General features: G+C 36.1%; 1 protein-coding gene across 4 annotated transcripts in view; it reads left to right on the top strand.

The window, feature by feature from the left end:
• LOC118190793 (sucrase-isomaltase, intestinal-like) overlaps positions 1 to 26282 on the top strand; it is a 178086-nt gene that overhangs the window by 63262 nt on the left and 88542 nt on the right. For 3 of the 4 annotated variants that reach the window (XM_085816124.1, XM_085816125.1, XM_085816127.1), the window contains one exon: positions 20909 to 21557. In XM_085816124.1, the coding sequence (XP_085672250.1) occupies positions 20970 to 21557 (588 nt within the window). In that variant the 5' untranslated portion in view covers positions 20909 to 20969. Of the gene's footprint in view, positions 1 to 13623; positions 13774 to 20908; positions 21558 to 26282 lie in introns of those variants that run through there. The other variant, XM_085816126.1, reaches the window with a different exon arrangement.

Raw genomic sequence — 26282 nt, 5'->3', positions numbered from 1 at the left:
GAAAAACTTTGTCAAAAAAATATATAAATTATAAAAATATTTGTGGCAACACAAACTTTCTGATTGCTATTTCAGAAAGCAGCTATATTATGTAGTCAGCTGTCAAAAGTTGGAAGTAATTGCTTTTAAAATAAATAAGTTATCCCTATTCTTGCAACAGTCACATATTCAAAGATCTTATGGGTTTTAAGGTGTACGAGTCCCCTTAAGTTTAAGCTATCTTTCTTGTCAAGCCTTTACTTTCCCCTAGAATTGCCATTGCCAGAGTATGTAAATTGCAGTAGAACGCGCAGTATATTCAAATTTTAGCAGAAGTAAGTTGAGTTTAAATAGAAGGGAAACGAGATTGTACGTGTGCTTCTTGAATCGCTAACGTGAAGGTTGCTAGGTAGAAATTTAAGAACCGCGCGTTTCGGCCTGTGTGCCTATCTCGGCAGTTCACTGAATATTTCAACTGCTTAATCAGTAAGCTTGCTGAATCTCAGCTGTATTTTAGAACGCGGTTAAGTTAGTTACGATTTTAGAGCCTCGTAGGTAGTGATCTAGTTGTTTATTCATCCTGTCATTTATTTTTAGTTTCACATTTCTGTTTTGTTAAACCGCCGGGTCGGCGTAGTTTGTGAGCGTCAAGTGAACGCAGCTGTTATTTCTAAAGTGGAATAAAAAGGGATTTAAACCCTTCTTACGAGTTTGTGTAATTTACAGTTCATAGCAGTCACTACCATAGTTGCTGACAAGTTGGGGCCACGCAACACTATACTCCTTTCATTGAAACTTCAATTTAGAACTCATCAGAGGAAAATGAATTAAAGCTTCATAAAAGTCGATTAATATGTGTCGAAAATGTGTTTCGTTCTCCTGGTCGATTTGAGATCAAAAACCGTAAAATGGCTTCATCAAGTTTTTATTAAAGACTTTAAAATTCATATAAAACCCAAAACTCGAATCTCAGATGTACCAGAATTCTCCGTACACATTTCCAAACACTTTAGAAAAAAGAATAAACATTACATAGTGCCAAACTGACAATTAAAAAACCATAGAACTTTACATTATGTACATTGAAATTCAAAAAAATAAATTGATCTAAAATCAATATATGCTAATCTGAAATTCAAAATCAAGTAGAAATAAAGAGTAAAACTCATAGTCATTTAAACAAACTAAAAAATTGGGAGGTCCCCGATTATGCTAAACTAAACTTTTACTATCAAGAAAACGAAACACTGTACTTAGAGATTTCTATAAATATAAAAAGGTTAAATCTGAGCTTTAAACAGCTAAAAACTGAAAACCTATTTGAAACAATAATTAAATTCAAAAGTAAAGGTACGAACGAAAATTAAATAAAAATTCTGTTCCAAAAATTTGAAGGTCTAACTTTCTCTCTCCGGGTAAAGGTTACTAAACTGAGTAAACGCAAATAAAGGAAACATTAATAAATGGAATCATTAAAAGAAAATTAAAAATTAAAATTTTAAAAAGATATATAGAACATGAGACACACACAAAAAAATGGTAAAATAATTTTGCTCAAATTTTTTTATTAATATCCTCCGTTTAGCGCCTCAAAACAGAACTTCTCAAGGGAAAAGTGTTTTGAAGCTTTAATCCAAGTTGATTAATGAGTTCCGAATACATGTTCCGTTCCTCTGAAGCATTTGAGTCTTAAAACGGCTTTTCATTACTAAACCATAATTGTTAAATATTTTGCATAATCGCCTGGAGTAACGGTAACCGCCGCCAGTAAAAGGAGGTGCTTTCCTTGGTAGCGGTGCAGTTCATTTACAGTTCGAGCCAGAGTAGACCTGCCCGGGAAAGAAGCCAGGGGATGATAGGTTCCGGTTCCCGTCTTGTTCCGGTTCCAGTCCTGTTCCGGTCTTGTTCCAGTTCCAGTCCGGCCGTTTAAGTCCAAAACACGTAGGAGCTGAAGTCTGAATCCAGCGAAACTAAAATGGAGATATATGCCAAAAGAGCCAGATGGATTTTGTCTTTTTAAAGAAAGTGTTCTTCACCGTGCGGGAATAGCTGACACTTTAAAGCATTTTGAATGTTTTCACCTAAGATATTAAGTTTTCGTTTATGATGTTAAGTTTTTCATCATTTTTGAAGTTCCAGTTCAATAAACCTTTAAGTTTTAGACAAGGTTTTTGTGTTCTTCAGAAATTTTAGATTCGAAGTCAATTATATCACATAGGATTTAACGGGAAAAATCAACAATAATTTTGAAAACAAATTTTTAATTAGTCTCAAATGCTCAGATCTTTTGCCTTACATGCATTCGTACTCAAAAGTAAACAAAAATACAAAAATAAACATCTAAAAATTAAATACAAATGCTTAAAATAATACGAAAACATAAAAATAGGCAAAACAAACTAATTACACAAGATGAAATAGGAAAAACTGCAAAACGAGAATAAAGGAATCAATTTTGCTTTTCATATTTAAAAAAAAATAAGTCGTTCACAGTCGTAATATATATAACCAAAGGCAAAGGTAGAAATTAGCAATTTCTTTCTAAAATTATGGTTTAATAACGAAAAGAGGTTTTAAGTCTGAAATAGTTCAGAGGAATGAAACATGTATTCGAAACTCATAAATCAACTTGGTTTAAACTTCAAAACACTTTTCCCTTGACAAGTTCTGCTTCGAGGCTTTAAATGAAAGAGATCAATTTAAAAAAATTGAGCAAAACTATTTTACAATTTGTTTTGTTATGTCTCAAGTTCTATATATTTTTAAAATTAATTTCTAGATTTCTTTTAACGATTCCATTTTTGAATGTTTCTTTATTTGCGTTTACTTTGTTTGGTAACCTCTACACGGAGATAGAAAGTTAGATCTTCAAATTTTTGGAACAGAATTTTTATTTAATTTTCGTTCGGACATTTGATTTATTATCATGTTCAATCTGCTACTAAATCACAGATTCGTTTCTTTTCTTTATTAATTCATATTGCTTCAATGATGACTATTCCCTGTTCTCTATCTCTCTATTCTTTATTATCGTACGTCTTTATTCTCTACGTCTACGTCTATTATTCTCTACTATTCTTTATTCTTTATTAATTGTTACTGCTTCAATGATGACACACATATATGTGTGTGAGTGTTCATGCGCGTGTATACAGGTTGGTCATAACAGAACTTCCCGGATATATGAAACCTTAGCGCCGTATCCGCTCAACCAATCGAAATGATATTTCAGATGTTGTTTGAAGGCATGTTTCAGCTCGAGATTGTGATAATTGAAAACGAAAGAGCTCTCACGGTTATGGCTAGAGTAGTAGTAGTAGTAACGGAGGACGTGGGCACCATCCCTCTACTATTACGGTTAATAGGTTCTGCCCTTATCTAATATTTATTAATAAATCAAAGGTTTTTACATTGCCATATACACTGGTGTGCAAAAATTAAGGACGAAGTCGAAAAATTAGCATATCAGCTGAACGAAGAGGCAGAGAGGACAGAAAGACCAATCAGGAGATTAAGTAAGGTGATGTACGGTTGCACATGCGCAGATATGCAGGTAGACGTAATGGGGGAGTGTCTGAGTAGTATAAAGCATGTTGTCGGTGTAAGATCAGTATTTCTGGCAAAGAGATTGCACGCCGTATAGCAGTTAAAATCACACCGAGTTGCTGCCTCAGCGAGAAATGGCGAATAATCAATCTGTTAGACGACATCTGGATGCTTTTACCCGAGGTCGAATCATTGGGAAGTTGGAGGAAGGCCGCAGTGTGACAAGTGTGGCTGCAGAGTTCGGAATTGCTCACAGCATCGTTTCACGACTTTGGAGACAATTTCAAACTACAGGAACAGCTATCGGGGGGTTTAGTAGTGGTCGTCCACGAGGAACCACACCCGCAGATGACCGGTATATTGCCTTAAAGGCCAGAAGAAACAGGCGGCAGACAGCGGGAGAAATCGCTAGACACACGACACAGGCGACTGGACGACCGATATCGCGTTTTACCGTGGCCAGAAGACTGCACGGTGGTGGTCTGTTTGCACGACGCCCTGTACTGTGTGTACCTCTAACGCCTGCCCATCGGGAAAGCGTTATCTGTGGTGCCGGGAACACCGGAATTGGAGAGACAATGAATGGGGACGAGTACTCTTTACAGATGAGAGCAGATTCAGTCTGAGTAGCGATTCTCATCGCATACTCATCTGGAGAGAGCGGGGAAGCCGCAATCATCCCTCGAACATCATTGAAAGGGACAGGTATGGAGGTGGCGGTGGTGTTCTCGTTTGGGGATGCATTATGCTTGGTAGTCGTACAGACCTTCACATCTTCGACGCAGGTTCAGTCAACGGGACCCGTTATTGTAACGAGATTCTTCTTCCATATGTGCGTCTTTAGAGGCGCTGTGGGTCCGCAGTTCCTTTTCATGGACGACAATGCACCATGTCATCGCACAGTAGCTGCCGAACAGCTCTTAGAGAGTGAAGATATTGAACGTATGGATTGGCCGGCACGATTTCCGGATCTCAATCCCACCGAGCATATATGGGGTTTTCTAGGCAGACGTTTATCAGCTCGTACCTTACCACCAGTAACGATTCCGGAGCTTCGATTGGCGCTGCAAGACGTATGGGCAGCAATACCTCAACAACTCATTGACACCCTCATTCTCAGCATGGGCAGACGCTGTGAAACCTGCCTAGCAGTCAGGGGAGATCACATCCCCTATTAAAGACCGGATGTTTCTTGCTGGACACCCATCACATGGATGTTTCGGCCTTCAATCGCATTGCGCTCCATGCTACTTTTTCAATAAAGCTTCTTTTTATCCCTCTGATTTCTCTTTTAGTAAGTGTTGCTTTCATTACTAATGTCCTTACGTATTGGGGATCTTACGGTATTAAATGTGTTGATTTGGAAAGCTTTTGTACAAAGTTATATTGAAAAAACCGTCTCGTCCTTAATTTTTGCACACCAGTGTAGTGTGCCATATAGTGCCATATAAAAAAAAAAAAAAAAAAAAAAAAATCTTAAAGTAGTACTTTAGAGTCCTTCCTGAAGTGTATCTTTCTTTGTAAGTAATTCTTTATAAAATGTTGAAATTTGTCCTTAGTAAAAAACGTTTGAAACTTATTCCCTCGTTCTTCTTCAAGAAGTTCTTCTCTTTCGTTCTTCTTCTTTTCTTCGTTCTTCTCTTTCCTTTAATCTTCCTTTCATGTAATCTTCGTTAAATCTTCCTTTCTTCTATCTTAATTTCTTTCCTCCATTTTACATGTATTTTCTTCCTATATATCCTTTTTCTTTTTACATAATATAGCGAATAAGAAATCCATCTTAATGAATTACTTGTTAAAATATTCTTTTCCATCTTCTACAGAAAAATTTCCTTTTTCTTTTTAAAACCTTTATTTGTAATTTTAAACCTTTTCCCTTTAAATCTTTTTCCTTTGAAGCCGCCTTCTTCTGCCTTTCCTTTGAAACCTTTATTTGTAATTTTATACCTTTCCCCTATAAAATCTTTTTCCTTTGAAGCCTCCTTCTTCTGCTTTTCCATAAACGATTAATTAGTCCTTCATTAGCTATATCATCTTGAATACTACTCCTTATATCTTAAATCATTAGTTATCCTTATACTATGGAGTATCTTCATCTATGCAGCTTCTTCTTCTCTTCCTGTAACTTCCGTTATGTTCCCTTCATTCTTCATATGGCTAGAGTATTCATATGGTTATGGCTAGAGTGAAAAAATTTCGAAATTTTCGAATAGCAACATCCATTTTTTTTCCTTTGTGAATTGATCAGAGCATTGAAAAACTAGAAATGGCCTTGGAACGATACACATATGATGAAAATTGCCAGCGTAAAATATTTGCAAAGAAGACGAAAGGACCAGTGACAACACAAGAAAGAAGATGTAAAAAAAACTTTTATTGGAATTATAAGTTTTTAACATGCTCACTTTAGCAGACAAAAATGCGCTGCATGCAGGAGATTATTGACAACAATGACGAATGTAACATCGCAGGAGAATCTATGTAATTTCACGTTTTATGGCATCTTTCAATTTTGACAAATCCCGTGGATTTGATATGTACGCCTTAGATTTCAGATAATCCCAGAACCAGATATCTATCGGAGCGAGGTCGGGAGATAGCGGTGGCCACGAAAGTGCAAAGTTACGGGGATGGCCTTGTCTTGAAATGTTGTACATGTTGGAAACTTGTAAATTCCAATAAACGTTTTTTTTTTTTCCCCTTCTCTTCTCTTGTGTCATGACTTTTACAATGCCCTTCTTTGCAAATGTTTTACACCAGCAATTTTTATCAGATGTGTCTCGTTCCAAAGCCATTTACTGTTTTTTAATGTGCCCAGGAAAACAGTGAGTGTTGCCTTTCGAAAATTTCAAGTTTTTTCCTTGGAACCGTAACCGCGAGAGCTGTATTGCTTTAAATCATCACAAACTCGAGCGTGTGTCTTCAAATAACAATATTTCATTTTCAAACAGTATTACCACCTGCGACAAATTAGTTACCGAAACTCTATTAACTGTCAGTTAGCTTAGAAATAGAGGAGTTAATATCCTCTTTGCTTATGTACGTGCTTATCACGGTTTCTGTGGAACCGAAAAAGCTCATTTCTTTGCTAAAGATGCCTGAAATTTACCCATTGATATCAACATTAGCATTCCGAAGAGTTATTGGAAGTCCTTTCATTATAAAAAGCTTTTAGCTATGTGGAATGAGGAATACATTTCATCTTGTAATGCTGAAGTCACCAAAAAGTTCCTTCTTTCTATTTACCATAGACTGAATTCCGAGTCTTTCCTCTCGTTAAATTTTAAAGTGTCTCAGTTTTTATCTGGTCACGGTAAATTTGCAAGTTATCTGTTTCGTTTTAATCTACGATCAAACAATTTATGTGAATGTTCAAAAAGAGTTCCTCAGGATGTGGAACATTTGATTTTCTCGTGCCCTACATTTGATGGCCCTAGATTATGCTTACAGAACGATTTGAAAATGTTCGGAGTGACTTGGCCAGTGAACGTATCTGTTTTCGCGAAGTCCAGACTGCTGTTCTCTGCTTTTGTTTATTTTGTTTATGCATGTAACTTTTAATGTTTTAGTTAACTTACTTCTGTAAACCCCGGGGAGTCTGTATATTTTCAAATAAAAAAAAATCTGATAATCAATTCTCGAAATTTAATTTCGATTGGGATGAGTGGATAGGCGGCTAGTGATTTATATACAGGGGAAGAATATCTTTGACCACCCTGTAGTTCTTTCCTCTTTACCGCGTGGTTTTGTGGTGTAATTGGAAGCACATTTGGCTAGTAGTTAAATGTCCGAAGTTCGAGTCCCGGCAAGTGCACTTCCCGTTTTTTGCTTAGAAAAACTTAATAGACTGCACAACGTGAAAACGTAATCAATGTGAATTTTCTGCTTTGCCCGTTTTTAACTCGTTCTAAACTATGAAATGTTATTTCTATAGCAATTAATTAAATAAATGTGCATTATGGCAGCTACAACGGTATTAAAGAAAAATCCAACAGAGGAATACCAGTTCATACAGCTGTATTACGTTGATTTTCCTCGAACGTTCTTTTCTTTAAATTTTTTGCTTCAGTCGGTGAAAACGTGCGTAGAATTGTTCGAATAAAACTAGAGAATGACTGAAGCTTTCTATGAAGCTTTCCTTTTAAAGATTTTACATTAAGAAAATAGATGCATTTCAAATGTTTTAATAATTTGTTTGATTCTGCATGCAATTTGAAATGCTTCACATACTGCTCGCATGCCATTCTTCTCCTCCACCCCAAAAAAATTAAATTTTATTATTCTGTTCAGTTGAGAATTTAAGGATTGCGTCTGAAGAAAAAAAAAAAAAAAAGGAATTGCGATAAAATGTAGCAGTAGCTGAAGGCATCTGGAAAATGTTAAGCATGTATAAAATGTGTAATCACTTATGAAAACGTACAACATTGCGTTCTTGATACTCTTGTGATAGATATTAGATCTGATCTTAGATTACTCTATGAACATAAGCTATTAAGTGGAGTATCGGTTTTTAAGGGAACGTCATGGGTCACAGTCTAGTCGATGACGCCTTAACTGTTTCGCAATATAATTCGGATGTAAACGAAATTTACGCCTGTCTATTCCAGGAATTCTGAAACTTGTTAAATTTTAAACCATATAAATAATGGTAAAATGTGTATGTATCATCATGTACTAAAAGAGGCACAATTTTACATTCATTTTTGAACATTTTTTGCCCAAAAATTTTACTACAAAAAGTAATGTAATTTACACTCCGCAAAAAGAAAAAAGGGTGCAGTTCTATATCTCTCGTTCTACTGGGCTGATTGACGAAATTCAACTTACGTTTTTCATGTCTCGAAAGCGTGACTTAAGAAAGTATGTTAGATTTATACACTGAATACCAGTAAGCATTTGGACACCTGTGATAGAAAAGAAAAACTGACTTTATTCAAAATCAATAGTTGGTAGAACCTCCACGAGAGGTAATTACAGCGTGGACCCTCCGGGGCATACTTTCCACAAGTCTTTGTATGACAGCTAGTGGTATTTTCTTTCACTCGGCTTGGAGAAGACACAGAAGTTCCTTAACCGATTTTGCACGGGTAGTGCACCCCTGAATTCGGCAATGCAACTCGCCCCAGGGGTTCTCGATAGGGTTCAGGTCCGGACTCTGGGCAGGCCAGTCCATTCGATGAACTCCATTTGCACCATACCAAGCCTTGGTTAACGTCGAAACATGGCAACTGGCATTGTCGTCCTGAAAGTAACAGGGGTCCAACCCGTAAAACTGCCACAACGTAGGAAGCACATTGTCATCCAAAATAGTGCAGTAGGCATCGGAGTTGAGCTTACCATGAATGGGGACCAAGGGTCCCAGCCCATACCAGGAGAAACACCCCCAGACCATAATTCCACCTCAGGCGAACTTAACTGTTGGCACAATGCATTCTGGCAGGAGACGTTCTCCAGGTAGAGCCAGACCCAGACCCTGCCATCCGAACGGTAAAGGGGTGAACCTTGATTCGTCACTCCAAAGAACCGGTTTCGACTGATCTACAGTCCAATTTCGATGTGCTTTGCACCACATTAACCGAGCAGCGCGGTTGGACTTTGTGATAAAACGCTTATGGGCAGTAGCAGGACCATGAAAATCAAGCAGATGTGCTCCCTTACGGATGGTATTCATTGAAACAATACTCCCGGATGCCTGTCGAAACTCCTCGCGGATGAGGGCCATCGGTTGGGTGCGGTTCTTCCGAATTTCTCTGGGCAGCACTCGACGGTCTCTATCTCCCAGTTTCGTTGGTCTGCCGACTCGGGGCACATTCCGACAATCACTGCTTACCTTCCACTTCTTAATCACATAGACCACTGTCCATTTTGGGTACTTCAGATCGCTAGATATGTCTCTTAAGGATCGGCCGCATTTGTGATACCCGATAATTATACCTTTCTCGAAATCAGAGAGCTCCGAACTGCGAAGCATCTTGCATGCGATTAAAGCCGATGCTGTTTCCTACACGATGTATACCGGCGGAGTCCGTGACGTAGGACAGCAGAATCGTCATTTGCATAGGTGTCCAAATACTTATTGGTAGTCAGTGTATATAGCTTTGTTCTAATATAGGTATTTTGACACAAAATCGGACTTTTTCTGAAATGGTATGCCAATGTTTTCCATATTTCGATTCTACGACTCAAATGATGCCAAACTGCTAAGTTTTGTAAAAATCGCACGAGTAGTTTTTAATAAATTAGCTTACAAAATTTTAACTCCTCAATGTTAAATGAATTTGATATATATTTATTAACCTCTCTTTTTTATTATTATTAAACTTACTGGATACCTTCTGCCAGAATTGGAAATTTAGGCTAAATCCCAACAGAATTCACGCATTTTCTTATGATTTATTTTTAAAATTTGTATTTCTAACTATTTTTATAAATTTTTCGAATACAAAATTGTATTATGACTTATAAAATTTTTAACATCATCTTAAAGTAGATGTATTTCTAGGCACACCTGCAAAAAATTAGAGTTTTTTATTCCTAATTTTATAAAATTTGGAATAAAAATTTGGAATATAAAATGAAAAGAAAAAGAAAATAAGTTGCTATAAATTACCAAGTTTGCCAAGTAAATTATTCTTGGCGAAAACTGAAAACAATACGAAGATAAATTTTTAAATTTCTTCTTAAATTTCGCACCAGATTTTACACAATTTAATATTTATGTATAATTTGAGTCGTAGAATCGAAATATTGAACAAAATGGGCATGTCATTTTAGAAAAAGTCCGATTTTGTGTCAAAATACCTATGTTAGAATATAAAAATCTAATATATATCCTAAGTCGCTCTTTTGAGACATGAAAAATGCAATTTGAATTTCGTCAGTCGGCCCAGTAGAATGGAAGATATAGAACTGTCCTTTTTTTTCCCCCTTTCAATGCACTGTGGTAGTTCTAGAAACCCTGAGCTGTTGTTCGCTGCTGTCTGTTCGGTTGTGTTATTCCTATCACTAGGAACGTTTCTACGTGTTTTCAGTGCAATCATTTTAAAATAAGTAATACATCGTGTATTCCTTCTTTTTTAGAAGGCATGATATAATACATTTTTGTTTCAGCATAATGTATGTTCAGCCTTGTACGGAGTAAAGGAAGTACTGTAATCGAGAAAGTTTTCGGGTATCATATTTCTACCAAAATATCCATTTTGATCACTATGGAATGCAATTTAACGATGTTTTTCCGTGAGGACAGAATTAAAGACTCTTTTTCTCGAAACGAATCATAGAACTGATTTAAAATTGATTCAGAACGCATTTTTTCGTAGCGTCTGTACGTACGTACATATGTTGTAAGGATCCTAAGTTTTACTAACGTTTATTTTGTTTAAAATCTTTACTATCACTTCTTATTTTCTACTTCCGGCCAGAATTAAAAGCTTTAACTTATTTATGCAAATTTGTCTTGCTAACGCCAAGTACTTAAGTTGTGGCTTTTTGCCAAGCAAGAGAGAGGAAGGAGTTATTAGAAGCAGGCCTCTTGCCATAGTAGTTTTACTCGGTTGCTGGTTGCCTTCAATGCCAGAGGTTTAGTCCTCATGATAATTTTAAACGTATCGTAGTTTTAGCAGCTCTCTGTACTACATACGGATTTTGTTAAATAACGGCCAATCTTAAAGTTAGGCACTTGTATATTAATCCAAAGTTAGTTTTAGTTAGTAGTTTTATATTCTTACGTTCAGACCACAAGTGGTTGGTCTCTGTATTCTGAAGTTCCGGAAATCTCTGTAAAGAGAGAAAAATAAAGGGTTTCGTATACCCTTCCTGTGTATCTTGTCTACTTCCCACATTTATTGAACATAGCTTTAGTAAGCTCCGTGTTCCGAGTCAGGTCCTTGCATGTTCCCAAAGAAAGTAAGATGGAATATTGAACTTGATAGTGGCGCCCAACGAAGAAGAATAACCATGGCCGAGTTTCAAGAAGAACCTGTGCTGCCTGCAGAAGCGGCTCAGAATCCAGAAATGCCAGCTGCCGCCCTGGAAGGATTTGGTTACATCGTCCAGACCATGCGCGCTTCGATGAAACCAGAAGCAACATTTAATGAAAACTCACCGGTAACCAGTTTTTTGGAAAAATTGGATGACAACTTCATGCTCTACCCCGTGCACGAGTTTCAAAAAGTTACCTTAGCTACCAGCGCTTTGAGGGGCCAAGCGCTTAACTGGTTCAAATGTATAGGCAGAAGTCTCTTGGGTCAAGCAGGAAGTCCCACCTATACTTACGAGAATTTCAAGACTGCCCTAGTAAAAGCCTTCCCTGTCGTAAGGGATCGTGCGAAATTAGAAACGGAACTTTTCAGCATATATCAGCAAAGAATCGAAAATCTCTCAAGCTTTATTTTAAGAAAAATTCACGTCTTCAAACTTTTGTATGGAAACCGTCCGGATCCTGAGATAATTCAAGTGATTTTGCCGAGGTTTAGTTAGAATTTAGTTAATATTTTTATATTCTTACGTTCAGACCACAAGTGGTTGGTCTCTGTATTCCGAAGTCCGGAAATCTCTGTAAAGATAGAAAATATAAAGGGTTTCGTATACCCTTCCTGTGTATATTGTCTACTTCACAATTTATTGAACATAGCTTCAGTAAGCTCCCTGTTCCGAGCCAAGACAGTTCATGTTTCCAAAGCAAGTAAAGAGGAATACAAGTCCTCATAATGTATGTATCTTCCATAACTGAAAATCGAGTAGCCTCAGAAAGTTGAAATCTTGTATACAGGATTGCTATAACATGTAGTTGTGCATCTCCCTTTTTGCTGCAATCGGCGCACCAAAAGTATATATATATATATATATATATATATATATATGCCGGCTCTGTTATTCGGTTCAGTGAGCTCAGTTTTTTATTCTTACGTGTTAGTAAATTTGCTTTAAATTTTTTTGCTTTAAAAATGATTGAATTATGTTGCTCTTATCTTCCGGTTGAGGTTTTTATGCTTTTAGTTAATCTACATGTAATAGTTGCGGAATTATTAAAAATTTAAAAGTTGTTTAAATGCGGCTAGGATTTTTTTTTTTTTTTTTTTTAAAGCATAGCAGCTATATTTGCATACATTTGAAACTTAGCACAATAGTGAATTAAGTCTTTCTGCACCTTCAGTGTCTTTTTGCGAAGTGGGACCAAAACGAAAATTTTAGTTTTGTGCACTGAAAAATATTCCTTCTTGCCTGTTGACCGAATTGCTTGTTTTTGCGTTGAAATGTAATTTTAATTGTAAAATCTGTTTTTTTTTTTTTTTTTTTTTTTTTTAATTAATTGAACTGTATTTGGTGTTTTATGTTTTTTTATCTCTTTCAATTTTTAATGAAGATATTTTGAGTTCTTGTGTATTTTTGCCTTGCCGCGAAGTGAGAACTGAATTAATTGAATGAGAACTATATCTCGAAGAAATAAGTTTTATATGAAACTCCGCAAAAAAATGCGTATAATTTAACATTTCGTACAAGGAAGCCATGTAGTGTCCGTATCAGATTTTTTTAAAGATGTAATGGAGCGAATATGAGAATAAAATTCTGTTACATAGCAGCACTTAATACTCTATCGGGAAGCTCTAAAGGTGCGCTGTTTTTAAATATTTTATGATTTAACTGTAAAATTTTATGTGTCGTAAATGCGAAGAAAACTATGCTTACTAATAAAGTTAAAAAGACAAAAAAAATGGGGGTTAACAGGTGTTAGTCCGAGAACAGATTGGTAACCTCCGATGCTCAGTGAGAACATAAATAAACCTTAACAAATCCTCTTTTTTTTTTTTTTTTCCTATTTATTTATGTACGTGCCTTATTAAAAAAAAAAAGTCACGGCGATTCTGTTAGTGGTGCAAACGAACGGAGCAAGCAGTCCCTGCCTTTTCTCAATATGCAATACGCAATGCTGCGAAATTCTACAACCTCTTCAATCACCGAGAATATACCCGAGATTCCAGTTTCCTACTGCGAAGTCCGAGTGTTCTCTAACAACTCTATCCAATAATAAGAGTGTTCCGGTCCATTTGGGGCGGTAATGATGGATCCCGGTCTCTTCTTCACTCCATTGGTCGCCGCCACGAGACGACCGCAGATGTTCTCTCACGCTCGAAATAGCGCGGAAAGTTCGACACTTGATTTTCTGATTTATTTTGGTCGTGCCCGTTATAACAAACTGCTGGATCTTGGAAGTGTCGCGCTGTCCAGTTTCTGAGTTTGGAACCGCTGGTACGTGTATAGGGAGTAAAGAACATATATTTATCGTTTTATTTCTGTTGCATACTTTGCTCTCTCTCTCTCTCTATATATATATATTTTAAATTTCTTTGCTAAAGTGGCTAAATTTTTTACGTATTAAGTTCTCACGAATTTAGTATGTTTTATATTATCATTAATAACCTTTTACCATCCTCACCATTTATCATTACCATTATTTTTATACTTTAATTTATTTATGTAGTTTGCAATTTAATATATTTTAAGAAGATATTTAGCCATTATTTACTAAACCAGTCGCTTCTAATAGATATCATAAAAAAGAAAAAAATTGTAATTATTTTATTTAATCCAGCTACATTCAGTGTTTTTAATTAGATGTATCATTAATGAAATGTATTTTTACTTCCTTTTCCGAAGGAAGTAATGTAATCGTGAAGCATTTTAGATACCATATTATAACGGAAATATCCATTTTGACCGTTCCCGAATTCATTTGGACTATTTCTTTGCTTGACGTCTGTAGGTATGGATAGAATAAAGGACTCTTTTTTCCAAAACGGATTGTAATATGAATTAAAAATGGATTCAAAGGAGACTTTTACCGTGACGTCCGTACGTGCGTACGTAAGTATCTCTCATAACTCTAAAGCCGTTTGCCGAAGAGCGTTGAAAATTTGCTTGAATATTGAAATGGGGTGCTATAATATCTAGTTGTGCACCTCTCTTTTTTTATTGCAATTGTCAGTACCAAGCATACACATGTATACATGTTTGGTATAAATATATATAATTATAATTAATGGGGGAATACTCCTATTACAATTCTATTATTTAAAAGTCAGTTAAGAGAATTACAATTTAAAGTTTAAATTCCAAATTACAAATTCGTTAAAATATTATTATTTTTTTAAAAAAAATTAAAAGTTTACAAAAATTTGTTACATGTATTAAATAGTGAAAATGAAATTGGTACAGAAAAATTGCTTTACTAGCAATGGCCAGTAGTAGTGGATATACATAAAATTGTGATAAAAATGTCAAAACAGTTACTTAAAAGTGAACAAGCGATAGGATAGTGAAAAATTACCGTCTCTTCTGGGGGAAAATTAGCTTATTTCACCCTCCCTTCAGTCGTTCAAACATCGTGTTTGGTTCTTGCTATGCATATGCAAATCGAAAAAAGAAATGAAATTAAATGTAAATATTTAATTCCCCAGATTTAGCTTTCATACCCACCCTCTTACCCGACTTAAAAATTATTTCGCGACCTTTATTTTCGCAGTCCTTGGTCGTAGTTATATACTGCGAAACATGTGTTTTACATGAAAAAAATATCCGTGTTTCTGTAAAGTCAGTTTTTTTTAACTAATTTTGGACAAATAACGAAATGCAACTTTAAATGCAATTTCCCGGTTCCTTTATTTATATATGGGAAAGCTTTATACACGTTATAAGAAAGTAAATTTAGATGAAGTTTGACTCCCGTATGGCAAAAATTCATCGGGATATTTAATATAAAAATTTTCAATTTTTTATGTCATTTTTTTTTAACTGTCGTTGATGGATGGGTAAATTTAGTTACAATAATTCGAGGAAATAAGTTTAAATGGAGTAACGCAAAAACTGTGTATAATTTTATAGGCCGTACAAAAATATCACGTAAAGTCGACATCAGAAATTTGTTTAAATAAGTCTTAAAAAGTGTTATATATAAACATATATTACCGTGAAAGACCGAAATTGGAGAATGTCGACTTTCACCGGAGAATGTCAACATTCACCAAATACGTCGGTGAAAGATCGAATATTTCTTTACATTCTTGTACATTCGGACTCTCACCGGTGTATGTCGACAATCACAGATATGCTCTTGTGTAGGTCGAAAAGAAAGGAGTATATGTACACGCTGCCATTCCAAAAGGAAGTGTTCCACAAATAAATGCAGTTGTTAAAGCAAGGGCCTCTTGTGCAATTCAAAGTGTCATAATAGTTTAAGTTGTTGCAATAAATAAGATTTGAATCACATAATTTGGTAAGTTTATAACTTCTATTATTTTCCTTTCTCATTTTGAATGTACTGTGTGTTTTAAGTTCTTATATTCTTAAGTTCTTATTCTGAGTCTCAAGCGCGTTTTTTCGCGAATGAATTACGGAGAAGGAAATATAATATTGTTATATGTTCAACATTCACCATTAGTACATGGTGAATGTCGACATTCACCGGTGTAAGTCAGAAATAAGAGTATTTGGAAAATATTTCGGATATACACCAAGCGACTATGTGAATGTTGACATTCAACCGGTGAAAGTCGACATTCTCCAGATTTCGGTGTTTCACCGTAACATATACATATACACTTTAGTGCAAAATTAAGAGTTTTCATGTCTATATTTCCGAAAAGTATTGAACCTAAGGCGCAGATTATGCCATCGACAAATTATGCAAATAATTCAGAGTTTAATACCTAAGTATAATCGTGCCTGACTGTGAGTATAGCTGTGACTGTGGAGGAAGATATAAACGCACGAGGGGTGTATAGCGATTTGTGAGCTCGTACTCCTTCATGACATTCCCCGCGTTTTTCACAAGAGTTGAGTAAATTTGATAAGGTATGAGGTAAAATAAGCAGCCACGAACGTACTCCATGACAGAATGAGATGGAGAATAGTCCGAAGATTGGAGGCAGGCCAATCATAAGCGCAGGTGGCTACAAAACTTGGTATAATGGACAGTGACATCTACAAAAACAGTTTCAGAACACTGGATCCATATCCGAGAAAACCTAAGGAAGGTCTCAGCAAGATCCATAACGGTTAACGAGGATCATTGTTTGGCACTTTCAGCGCGTCGACACACGGCTGTTACAGCACACCCCTGTATGTCTTTGACAAACAAGCTGTTGCAACGATTGCTGCAAGATACACAGTGGAGATTTTAGAACCACATGTTCCGACTTTTCAGGGCGCAGTTTGTCCTGGATTCCTGTTAATGGAGGACAACGTTCTTCATATATGGCTCAGCTAATCGACGAGTACCTGGATTTTGGGGATATTCGCCGCATGGGTTCCACAAGCACATCTCCTGACCTCAACACTGTAGAGCGTGTCTGGAACGCTTTTGGGAGGGGAATTTTATCTCGCCATTCCCTCTCCGAGAACTATCCGGAGCTGAAAACTGTTCTGCTGTAGGAGTCGCTAATCTGAAATCACAGCACGGCGCCTGTCGTTTGCAAGAGCCTTGGGCACCATACTGCCCGATTTTAGCTTAGTCTTTCCCCCTCCTTCTCAATTTTGAAAGAAAGCCTCCCGACGGGGACGGATCCGAGGTTCTTCCACCCCTCTGCTCCTACCGCCGCCCTTTTGATAGGATCGGCTCCCCGCATATTCAGAGTTCTCCCGTGCCGCACAAACACTATACATTTACAAGCATCCATGTCTTCTCCAGGATTCGAATCTGCACCTTCGTTACGGCAGTCAACGTCGCTAACAACTATCCCCGCATGGCAGACCTATATCTTACATTTATTTGAGTGGCAACGCAATCCTTTAAAATGGCTGAACTTGATAATGAAAATTGTATTGTTTCAACGAAGCTTATAATTAATACAAAGTAAATTCCAGATTTGGGCTCCGGGGTGCACACGTTCGCGAAGAGAACTATGTTCAAAATTGGGTGACTCCATGTGCCGCCCGTTTTCCACAATGCGAGTATATGCATGTATATCATTTCTGTTATTAAATGAAGAATCTGCATGAATTTATGTATGTTTATCGCATATTGAAAAAACTTCGATGTATATCCCCACTAGATTTTGAACGCAACCGAAAATTAGCACCTCGAATTGAGAATTTTATTTCGTATTTGGTGCAAAATTAATGCAATTACCGAATTCGACAATTTACACTCATGTCCATAAATTAAGGATAATGCAAAATCAGGCAAAGGAAGAGTTGGAAGCAAAACAAATTTGACTTATTTGTAAACCTTATTTATTAAACAAAAGGTAAAGCGCAAAAAAAAAGATGCTATATGTTTGATATTATTAAAAATATTAGCGATTTTTCCTCCCTGGAGCAAATTAAAAAAAAAACCTATTTACAAAAATTCCCATATTACATGGTTGGTATGATTGTTAATACATTGTATGTCTCCCAGACGATGCAATACAGTCCGTACAACGCCTAGGCATGCTGAGTATCAAATTATCAATCTGATCTTGGGGGATATTACACCACTCAAAAAGGCAATGCTCTCCGAAGTTCCGGTAGACATGTAGGAGGAGGTTGACGGGCTGCAACTCGTCGGCCAAGCATGTCCCACACATGCTCTATTGGATTCAAGTCCGGTGAGAATGCTGGCCAGTCCATACGGTTGATATCCTCCGATTGGAGGCATTCGCTTACGATGTTTGCACGGTGAGGACGAGCGTTGTCGTCCATAAACACAAATTGTGCGCCCATGGCGCCCCGAAACAAACGTACATGTTGTTCCAGAATGACGTCCCGATAGATTTGGCTTGCCATGGCTCCAATTTGAACATGCAGGTCATTTCTGGAACCCAGAATAATTCCACCCCAAACGAGCACTGCTGCACCACCGTAGCGGTGTCGTTCAATGATGTTTTCTTGGTGGTAACGGGTACTTGAAGCTCTCCATATGAAAGTCCGGCGAGAATCAGACTGCAAGCTAAACCTGGACTCGTCGGAAAATATCACACAAGCCCACTGTTGCGGTGTCCACAATGCATGCTCTCTACTCCAGGCTAACCGCAGGCGACAGTGAGTTGCAGTAAATGGAACGCATCTGACAGGTCTACGAGCATATAGACCAATCTGCCCTAAGCGTCTGTACACGGTCTGCCTTGAAATCGTCGTACCAGTGGCTGAAGAGAGCTGACGAGACAGGTCTGAGGCTGTCCTCCGCCTGTTTCTTTTGGCAGTAACTCCCAAATACCGGTCCTCATTCGGTATTATAACTCTGGGGCGATCTGTGCTGTAACGTCAACTCACATGACCATCATCTTAGAATCGTTGCCAAAGCCTGGAGATGACACTGCAATTCCAAGTTCGTCTGATATTTCCAGTTGGGTACGGCCACATTCCAGACGACCGATAATTCTACCACGTAAAAAATCTTCCAAATGCGTCCTTTGTGTCATAACTATTCAGTTATTGCACTGAAATGCTTCTAAAGCGCCTGCGAACAATTTTACCTCTTTGCCTGTATTCCTTATATATCATTCTCTTACACTCTCGTCATTGTGACGTACCATCGGTGTCATCTGATTACTTCCTGAAATTTGCATATGATTCTTGAATATGTGTGTAGTGATTTTACAGAGGATATTTTTATTTTAGAGTTCAATTTCCGCGTGACTCCGAATTATCCTTAATTTATGGACATGAGTGTAAAAGCAATATGTTGTCATTCAACTAAACGTAAGACATTTATGTTTATGATTTAAGATTTAAGCAGAAACCTTAGTAATTTAAAAGAAACTTACTTTTGATTTCTGGTATTTTTTCTAATCAAGATTTTTCTTAACAGATTTTTATGTTTTCAAATCAAAAGAGGTCTAGAAAATACTCGTTTAAAATACTAATTAAAATATTGACAAAAACGTTTTTTCATTCATGGTTTTAAATTGAATTTATGTTTCTTGGAGATGGTATATGGAAAGTTTTCTTATTATAAATTATTATGAATGATTGGTTTATTACTTTGCAGCTTTAGCGCAAGTCGTAGGCTTTTTAATTTATTTTTAATTACTTTTATGTAGAATATATATATATATATATATATATATATAATGTTGTATGAACTTAAATCCATTTAGTGCGAATACATATATATATACTTTTAGTGCAACCGATTGAATCCAAAATGGGAGGTGCACAGCTACATGTTATAGCAGTCCTATATACAAAATTCCAACATTCTGAGACTACTCATTTTTGAGTTATGCGAGATACATACATACATACGTACATACAGATGCCACGAAAAAAATATTTTCTGAATCCTTTTTAAATCAGTTTTAGAATTCGTTTGGGGAAAAAGAGTCCTTTATTCTGTCCTTACGTACAGATGTCACAGGAAAACATCGTTAAATTGCATTCGATAGCGGCCAAAATGGATATTTTCGTTGAAATATGGTTCCCGGAAGTTTTCATGATTACCGTACTTCCTTTTAATATTTGTACAGTCATTCGGGTATATCGATGATGGAACAACGAAAAAATGTGCAATATGATTCCCAAGATAGGAACTCCGAACCTCCCGAATGCGGTGGAGTGTGATTCCAGTCACAGCACGAACGTATGCAGAAAGGAGGAAGAAAATATCTTATACACTCAATATCGTTTACAACAAGTTTTATAGAAAGCAAGGAAATTTGCTTAGAATTCCTTAGTATTAAGCCCTAATTTTCAATAAACTGGATCGGATGTTCTCAGTAGAATTGTATTAGTTGGTGCTATATGCATTATTTAAGAATGTACACGTGGGATATTCGGAAAGTAATTTTTTTAATAAAATCTCTTTAAAAATCTCTATTAAATATCTCTACATATCTGTATACAATCTCTATACATAACTTCATAGAAGCTGCACCTAAAATTCTGTAGAATTGCTTAGAACTGTGACCTATAGTTTATAAAAAAACTGACCCATAATTCTAAAGGATTATCAGAGAAGCTAAACAACAAGAATCAGCGTTATATTTGTAAATTTTCCAGTAGTTTCGATGGTTTGACTTAACCATCTTCCTCAGCTGCCAAAGGGCAGATGAACGAGACACATATGATAATAAGATAATAAGATAAGAATGGCTGGACCGGAGTTAAGCTTGTTTCATCAATAGATGGCGCCAGTAGCTTAACTGTCTAGTCTAGCCATTCTTTTCTTATCTCGTTCATTTGCACTTTGGCAGCTGAGGTAGATGGTTTTGTAGTCAAGCCATCGAAACTAGTCCTGGAAAATTTACAAATATAACGCTGATTCGTGTTGTTTGACTTGTGCAATAATCATTATTCGGCGTGGTATTTTTAACCTAGATTCTATAGAATTTCAACATTGAATTTTTGTATAAAATTTTAGAAGACATTTTCGTAATGTCGTTAAATTTACTTCTTATTTTTACAGGTACTAGCTGCCAAAATACTAGTGAAGATTAATAAAATAAAGTGGCAACAGTACTCATACCATGACGAAGTCATCCTCCGGACCGACTCAGGTGTCCGTTAATCTGTCCCAGAATGGCTCTCAGAAGAACAAGGTGTGTTGCTCCAGTAAGAAAATTATAAGCTACTCGTGCAAAGTGCGATGTATGACTACAATATGCATACTCTTGCTCGCAGCTGCTGCTGCCCTCATCTACTTTCTCTTCAATACGAAAACGACCACCCTGGAGACCTTCATATCGCTTCCAAAAAAGGTGGATTGGTTCCCTCAGTGTCCAAGTCAGTTGTTAAATCCCGAAGAGCGATTCGATTGCTACCCTGATGACACGTGCGTCGACCAAGCAGCATGTGAAGCGAGGGGTTGTTGCTTCGTTGGACGCCTGACTTCCAGATACGACGAAGACAAAAAAAATGACTCGATACCTAATGAAATACCATCTTGTGTTTATCCTAAAAATTATGGATATGCTGCTGTCGGTAAGGCTGAGGCAGTCTTCAATGGATTTGAAGTGCCTTTGCGAAGAATGCCAGCACCATCCAGGTATGGAGACGATATGCAGTTTGTAAACATGAAAATAGAAACGCAGACCAAATACAGACTGAGGATTAAGGTGAGTCTTTGTAAAATGTTTTCTTAAACAGAATTAATTATCAGAATGAATCAATCCCACCATGAAAGAAACCTTACGAAAAATTATTTATAGAGGCCTTTTATAAAGGCTTTGTAGAAATTCGCATAGAACATTATAAGTAGGCTTAGCAGAGTTGCAGTTTAAAACGTCGCGGAACAAACAACGCAAAGTTGAAATGCCGTTATATGAAACATCGTGGGACAAAAGAAAGCATAGTGGTATAAAATATCGTCCTCGAAAATAAAGCGGTTGAAATATGTTGCAGTTTTGAAACATCGTCGTAGAAAATATTGTGGTAAAAAAATAAAGCGCCTATAAATCATCGCATGATTTATTTTTCAAGCTTAAAAAATTGTAAATTCATATTCGCATAATGATTTGTGAGCGCAAGAAGAAATGGTTAATCTTTGGATTATGGTAACTCGGCGATTTTTTGGCGAAAATTTGGCGACCAACCCTGCTACAGCAACCTGCTAGTTTTTGTTTGGACGCCATTTTGTTTTCACGAAGTAAAGGCATTTTTTTTTACTCAACATTTTTTTCCAACAATCTGCTAGCCGAATTACGCTTATGCTAGAACTTTTGTGGAACAAAAGTGCTTAATCATGACGAAGATTAGGTGCGAAATTGGGACAAAGTGCAGAATCGCCCACTGCTTACCGCATCTTTAAGAACTGCACATACACGGTATCATCCATGTACACGTCGATCTATTTTCACTTAAAAAAACATCCCAGAATTGCACAAAAATGGCATTGCGCACACTCTTGACTTTATCCATGTACACTACTAAAGTCCTAGCTAGTAACTTTTATCGCCTTACCAAAATGTCGCCAAACTACCTGTTACCATATTCCAAAGATTAGCCGAAGAAAGGAAGAATATTTTTACCTCTATATTTTATACTTTGGGCTTAATTAATAATTTTTGTACAAATCCAAGAAGGAATTTCAAGCATACAAAAACTGAAAATGAGTAGAAAAATAATGTTACTTTAACACCAGTTAAAAGAATTTTAAATTAATCTGTGTTATATAGGTAATTTTTCATGAAAAATATAGGTGTAATCTAACAGAGATTATAAAAAGGAAAATGAGTAATTGCGGGAGATTACATGTATTAAAATTATTTAATTAATTATCAAATTGAAAATTATTTTCTTTTTTACTTCCTTGTATGCAGTACAGGAAGTATTGTAATCGCGAAAAATTTCGGTTGCCATATTTCAACGAAAATATCCATTTTGACCGCTACCGAATGCAATTTAATGATGTTTATGCTTGACAGCTGTACGGAAGAACAGAATAAAGGACTCTTTTTCCCCCAAAACGAATTACAAAACATTTAAAACGGATTCAGAAGAGATTTTTTTCATGACATCTACGTATGTATGTATCTCGGATAACTCAAAAACAGGTAGCCTCAGAACGTTGAAATTTTGCATATAGGACTGCTATAACATGTAGTTGTGCGCCTCCTTTTTTGGTTGCACTCAGCTGCGAGTATATAAACATGTATATTAATTCATCTGCATGTAATAATTATCAAAAATTTAGACCTTGTTTAAGTGCGGCCAACCTAACTGAGCAAACATATTGCTTGCATTTTAAACTTAACAGAACAATGAATTAAGTCAGTTTCTGTATCTTCAGTGTCTTTTTGCCGAGTGGGAACAAGAGGAAACTTAATTTTGTGCACCGAAAAATTTGCCTTCTGCCCGAATTACTTGTTTTTGCGTACAAACTGTAATTTTAATTGTAAAAAATGTTTTTTAAATTGTTTTAACTGTGTTTCTATATTTTTCAATTTTTAATGAAGATATTTTGAGGTTTTATTTATTTTTGCCTTGCCGCGAAGTGAGAACTGAATTAATTGAATGAAAAATATATAAAATATATCTCTAATGAAATTCACGGAAATAAGTTTAAATGAAATGCAGCAAAAAACACGTATAATTTAATAGGCTGTACAACAAAGAAGTCATGTGTGTCCGCTTCGGAATTTTTTTTTTTTTTTTTTTTGGTTGGGGGGGGGTCGTTAATTTGATGTTCTTTAAATGAAATCAAATTTTGTTTTGTTTGAATTTATTCGTCTTCTTAAAGCTTCATTAACATTTTTATGTACAGAATGCAATTAATCGTTTGGATGTCGATGTGTTAGTTACGACGAAACATGTCAGCTGCATAATATTTTAGTAAGGGATTAAATTGTATACAACCTGAACTTCTTCCGAAGCATATACCAAGTCGAGACTCTGGATGGAGCTAAGCGAATTATCGCTATATCTAGTAAGAAAAAGGACAACGTAAGAAGGTTGTAAAAGATCCCTTTGTTAAAAACTCAACAGAAGACACTTCCTGCGCTTACAAAACCAGCCAGCATATATGACGTAGCTGAAAAATAAAGAACTGCAAATTAAACTAAGTCGTAAATTAACTAAAAGCTACTTCGAATGAACGTAAAAGTTGACTCAAATCTATACTGGCGTGGCAAGCACTATTGGCAGGACTTTCAAGTAATGCCAAATTAAGCAGACTGCTATCACAGAATTTCAACCAATAACGTGGCCTTCAGCAGGCGGAACACGCTTTGTCTAAACAATCTAAAACCTGCCTTTAAATACCATCTCTTTCTTCCTCATTTGAATATGCGCGAACTAAAATTAACATTCTGGCAGGAAAACGGAAAGGGATAATGACAGTAAAGGTACTGAATATAAAATAACCGGTTTTATGAAATAAATAAATAAATACCTTACAATTCTGTTAACTACTATAAGTAGCGTTAAATTTCTACACATTTTTATTTTTTGAATTTTCAGTTTCCTCCTTGCTTTTGCAGGAAAAAAAAATATTACTTAATTCAGAAATATGTTATATAAACATAGAAATATTTCTCATTCCTTCTTTCGCTCACAGATCATTATGCGAATATGCATCTACAGATTTTAAAAACTCATTCCTGCGATGTTATCGTCAAACAGTAATTTATGGGTGCTTTATTTTTTTACCACGATATTTTCGAACTGCGTAGTTTTGAACCGCTTCATTTTCAGTAACGATTTTTATACCACAATGGTTTAGAACTGTAATGTTTTTTCTGTGTTTCTTTTTCTCCCACAATGTTTTGTACGAGGGCATTTTCGGCTTGCGTTGTTTTCCTCCGCAACGAATTATAGTACACCCCACCACCACCAATAACAACAACAACAACAAAAAGTAAAATAAAATAATTTCAGATTTTATATTCAAAAGGGTGTTTCTTTAACATTTTGTGTGTTACCTTATAAGTTTTTCTCCCGCGTTCTTACCATGCCTTCGTGGTGTAGTGATCAGCACGCTCGGAGCGTATTCCAGAATTCCTTGGTTCGAGTTCCGGCTAGGGGATTGTTAATTTTTTTTCACGTCTTCTGCTTTCAAAAAATACCTAATATCTCTACAGTGACGCCCGAACAAAAAAAAGGTGGTGAATGATGATTCTCCACCACCAGGATTTGACGATTGGGTACCCTGATCCTCAGTCGCCCTTTAAAAAGGGGAGTATATAAGGTATGTCTCCCGCCTTCTTAGCACGTCTTCGTGGTGTAATGGTCAGCACGCTCGGTACGTATTCGAGAGGGCCGTGGTTCGAGTCCCAGCGAGGGCGTTGGTAATTTGTCATCTCTCCTGCTTTCAAAAAGTACAAAATGTGTCTACAATCTTTATTTATTAAATATCATGTTGTTCGGACACACATAAAATTCAACAGCAATATCACAAAATATTTAAAAGCAGCATATCTTTAGAATTTTCTATACACAGTCTCGCCCGCTGGAGATAAAAGTGTTTTTTCCGTACAGTTTTGCCATTGCTCGCTTTGAAAGCAGTTTGAGTTTTGTGCTTATAATATTTCTTATAAAATACGAACATCAATTCTAGTAAAAGAGTAAAATCAATTTAAATCATAAAATTATTTAAAAGATTAAATTTATGCTACCAATTATAAAATTTTAATTCCTGAAATGAATTTTTCGAAGTATTTTATATTTACACCTGAATGAGAAAGGGTTCTTTAATTAAACTTAACTGTGAGTTAAAATGCATTTATTTTTATTCAAATAATTTTTGAACTCCAAACGTTTAAAAAAATTTATTAGATAAAAATCACATACCTTCCGAAAATTTATACCCTTCCCCTTCCCCCCTGCATGTGCAGCCGGCAAAATATTTAGAATTTTGGAAGGAGCCGCGTGCAGAATTATACCAGGCGGAAAAAAGTCTGACTGTAATGTATCTTTGAAATATAATTTTCCGTAACCGATTAATGAAAGGAGCGATTGGCTCATTTGATATCAATTAAAATTTTTATTTATTTTTAATAATATATCCCGTTGACATAAATTAAATATTATTATGGCATAGTTTAATCTAAATTAAATATTATTATGTCATATATTAATATAAGTTTAAATACTATCTGCAGTAAAACCATTTGAGAACTTTTATAGCGTATGAAGTTTATTTCACAAAGTTTCAGATATTTTCTTGTTTCGATAATGTAACATTTTCTCGCAGAAAAGGCTTAAAATTTTGAAAGATTTTCCTACTTAAAATGTTCGCACTTTCTTTGGGTAGTTTGCCTTTCCTTCGGAAAAAGTGGGTTATTTGGCATGAGTGTAGCAAAAGACTGGCAGACTACGAGGTATCGAGAGCGCAAAAAATCTTA

The sequence above is a fragment of the Stegodyphus dumicola genome, chromosome 4 (genome assembly GCF_044657685.1).
Source record: "Stegodyphus dumicola isolate Sdum_Otavi_A_Nest chromosome 4, ASM4465768v1".
NCBI lineage: Eukaryota > Metazoa > Arthropoda > Arachnida > Araneae > Eresidae > Stegodyphus > Stegodyphus dumicola.
This window is presented reverse-complemented; position numbering and strand designations above follow the sequence as displayed.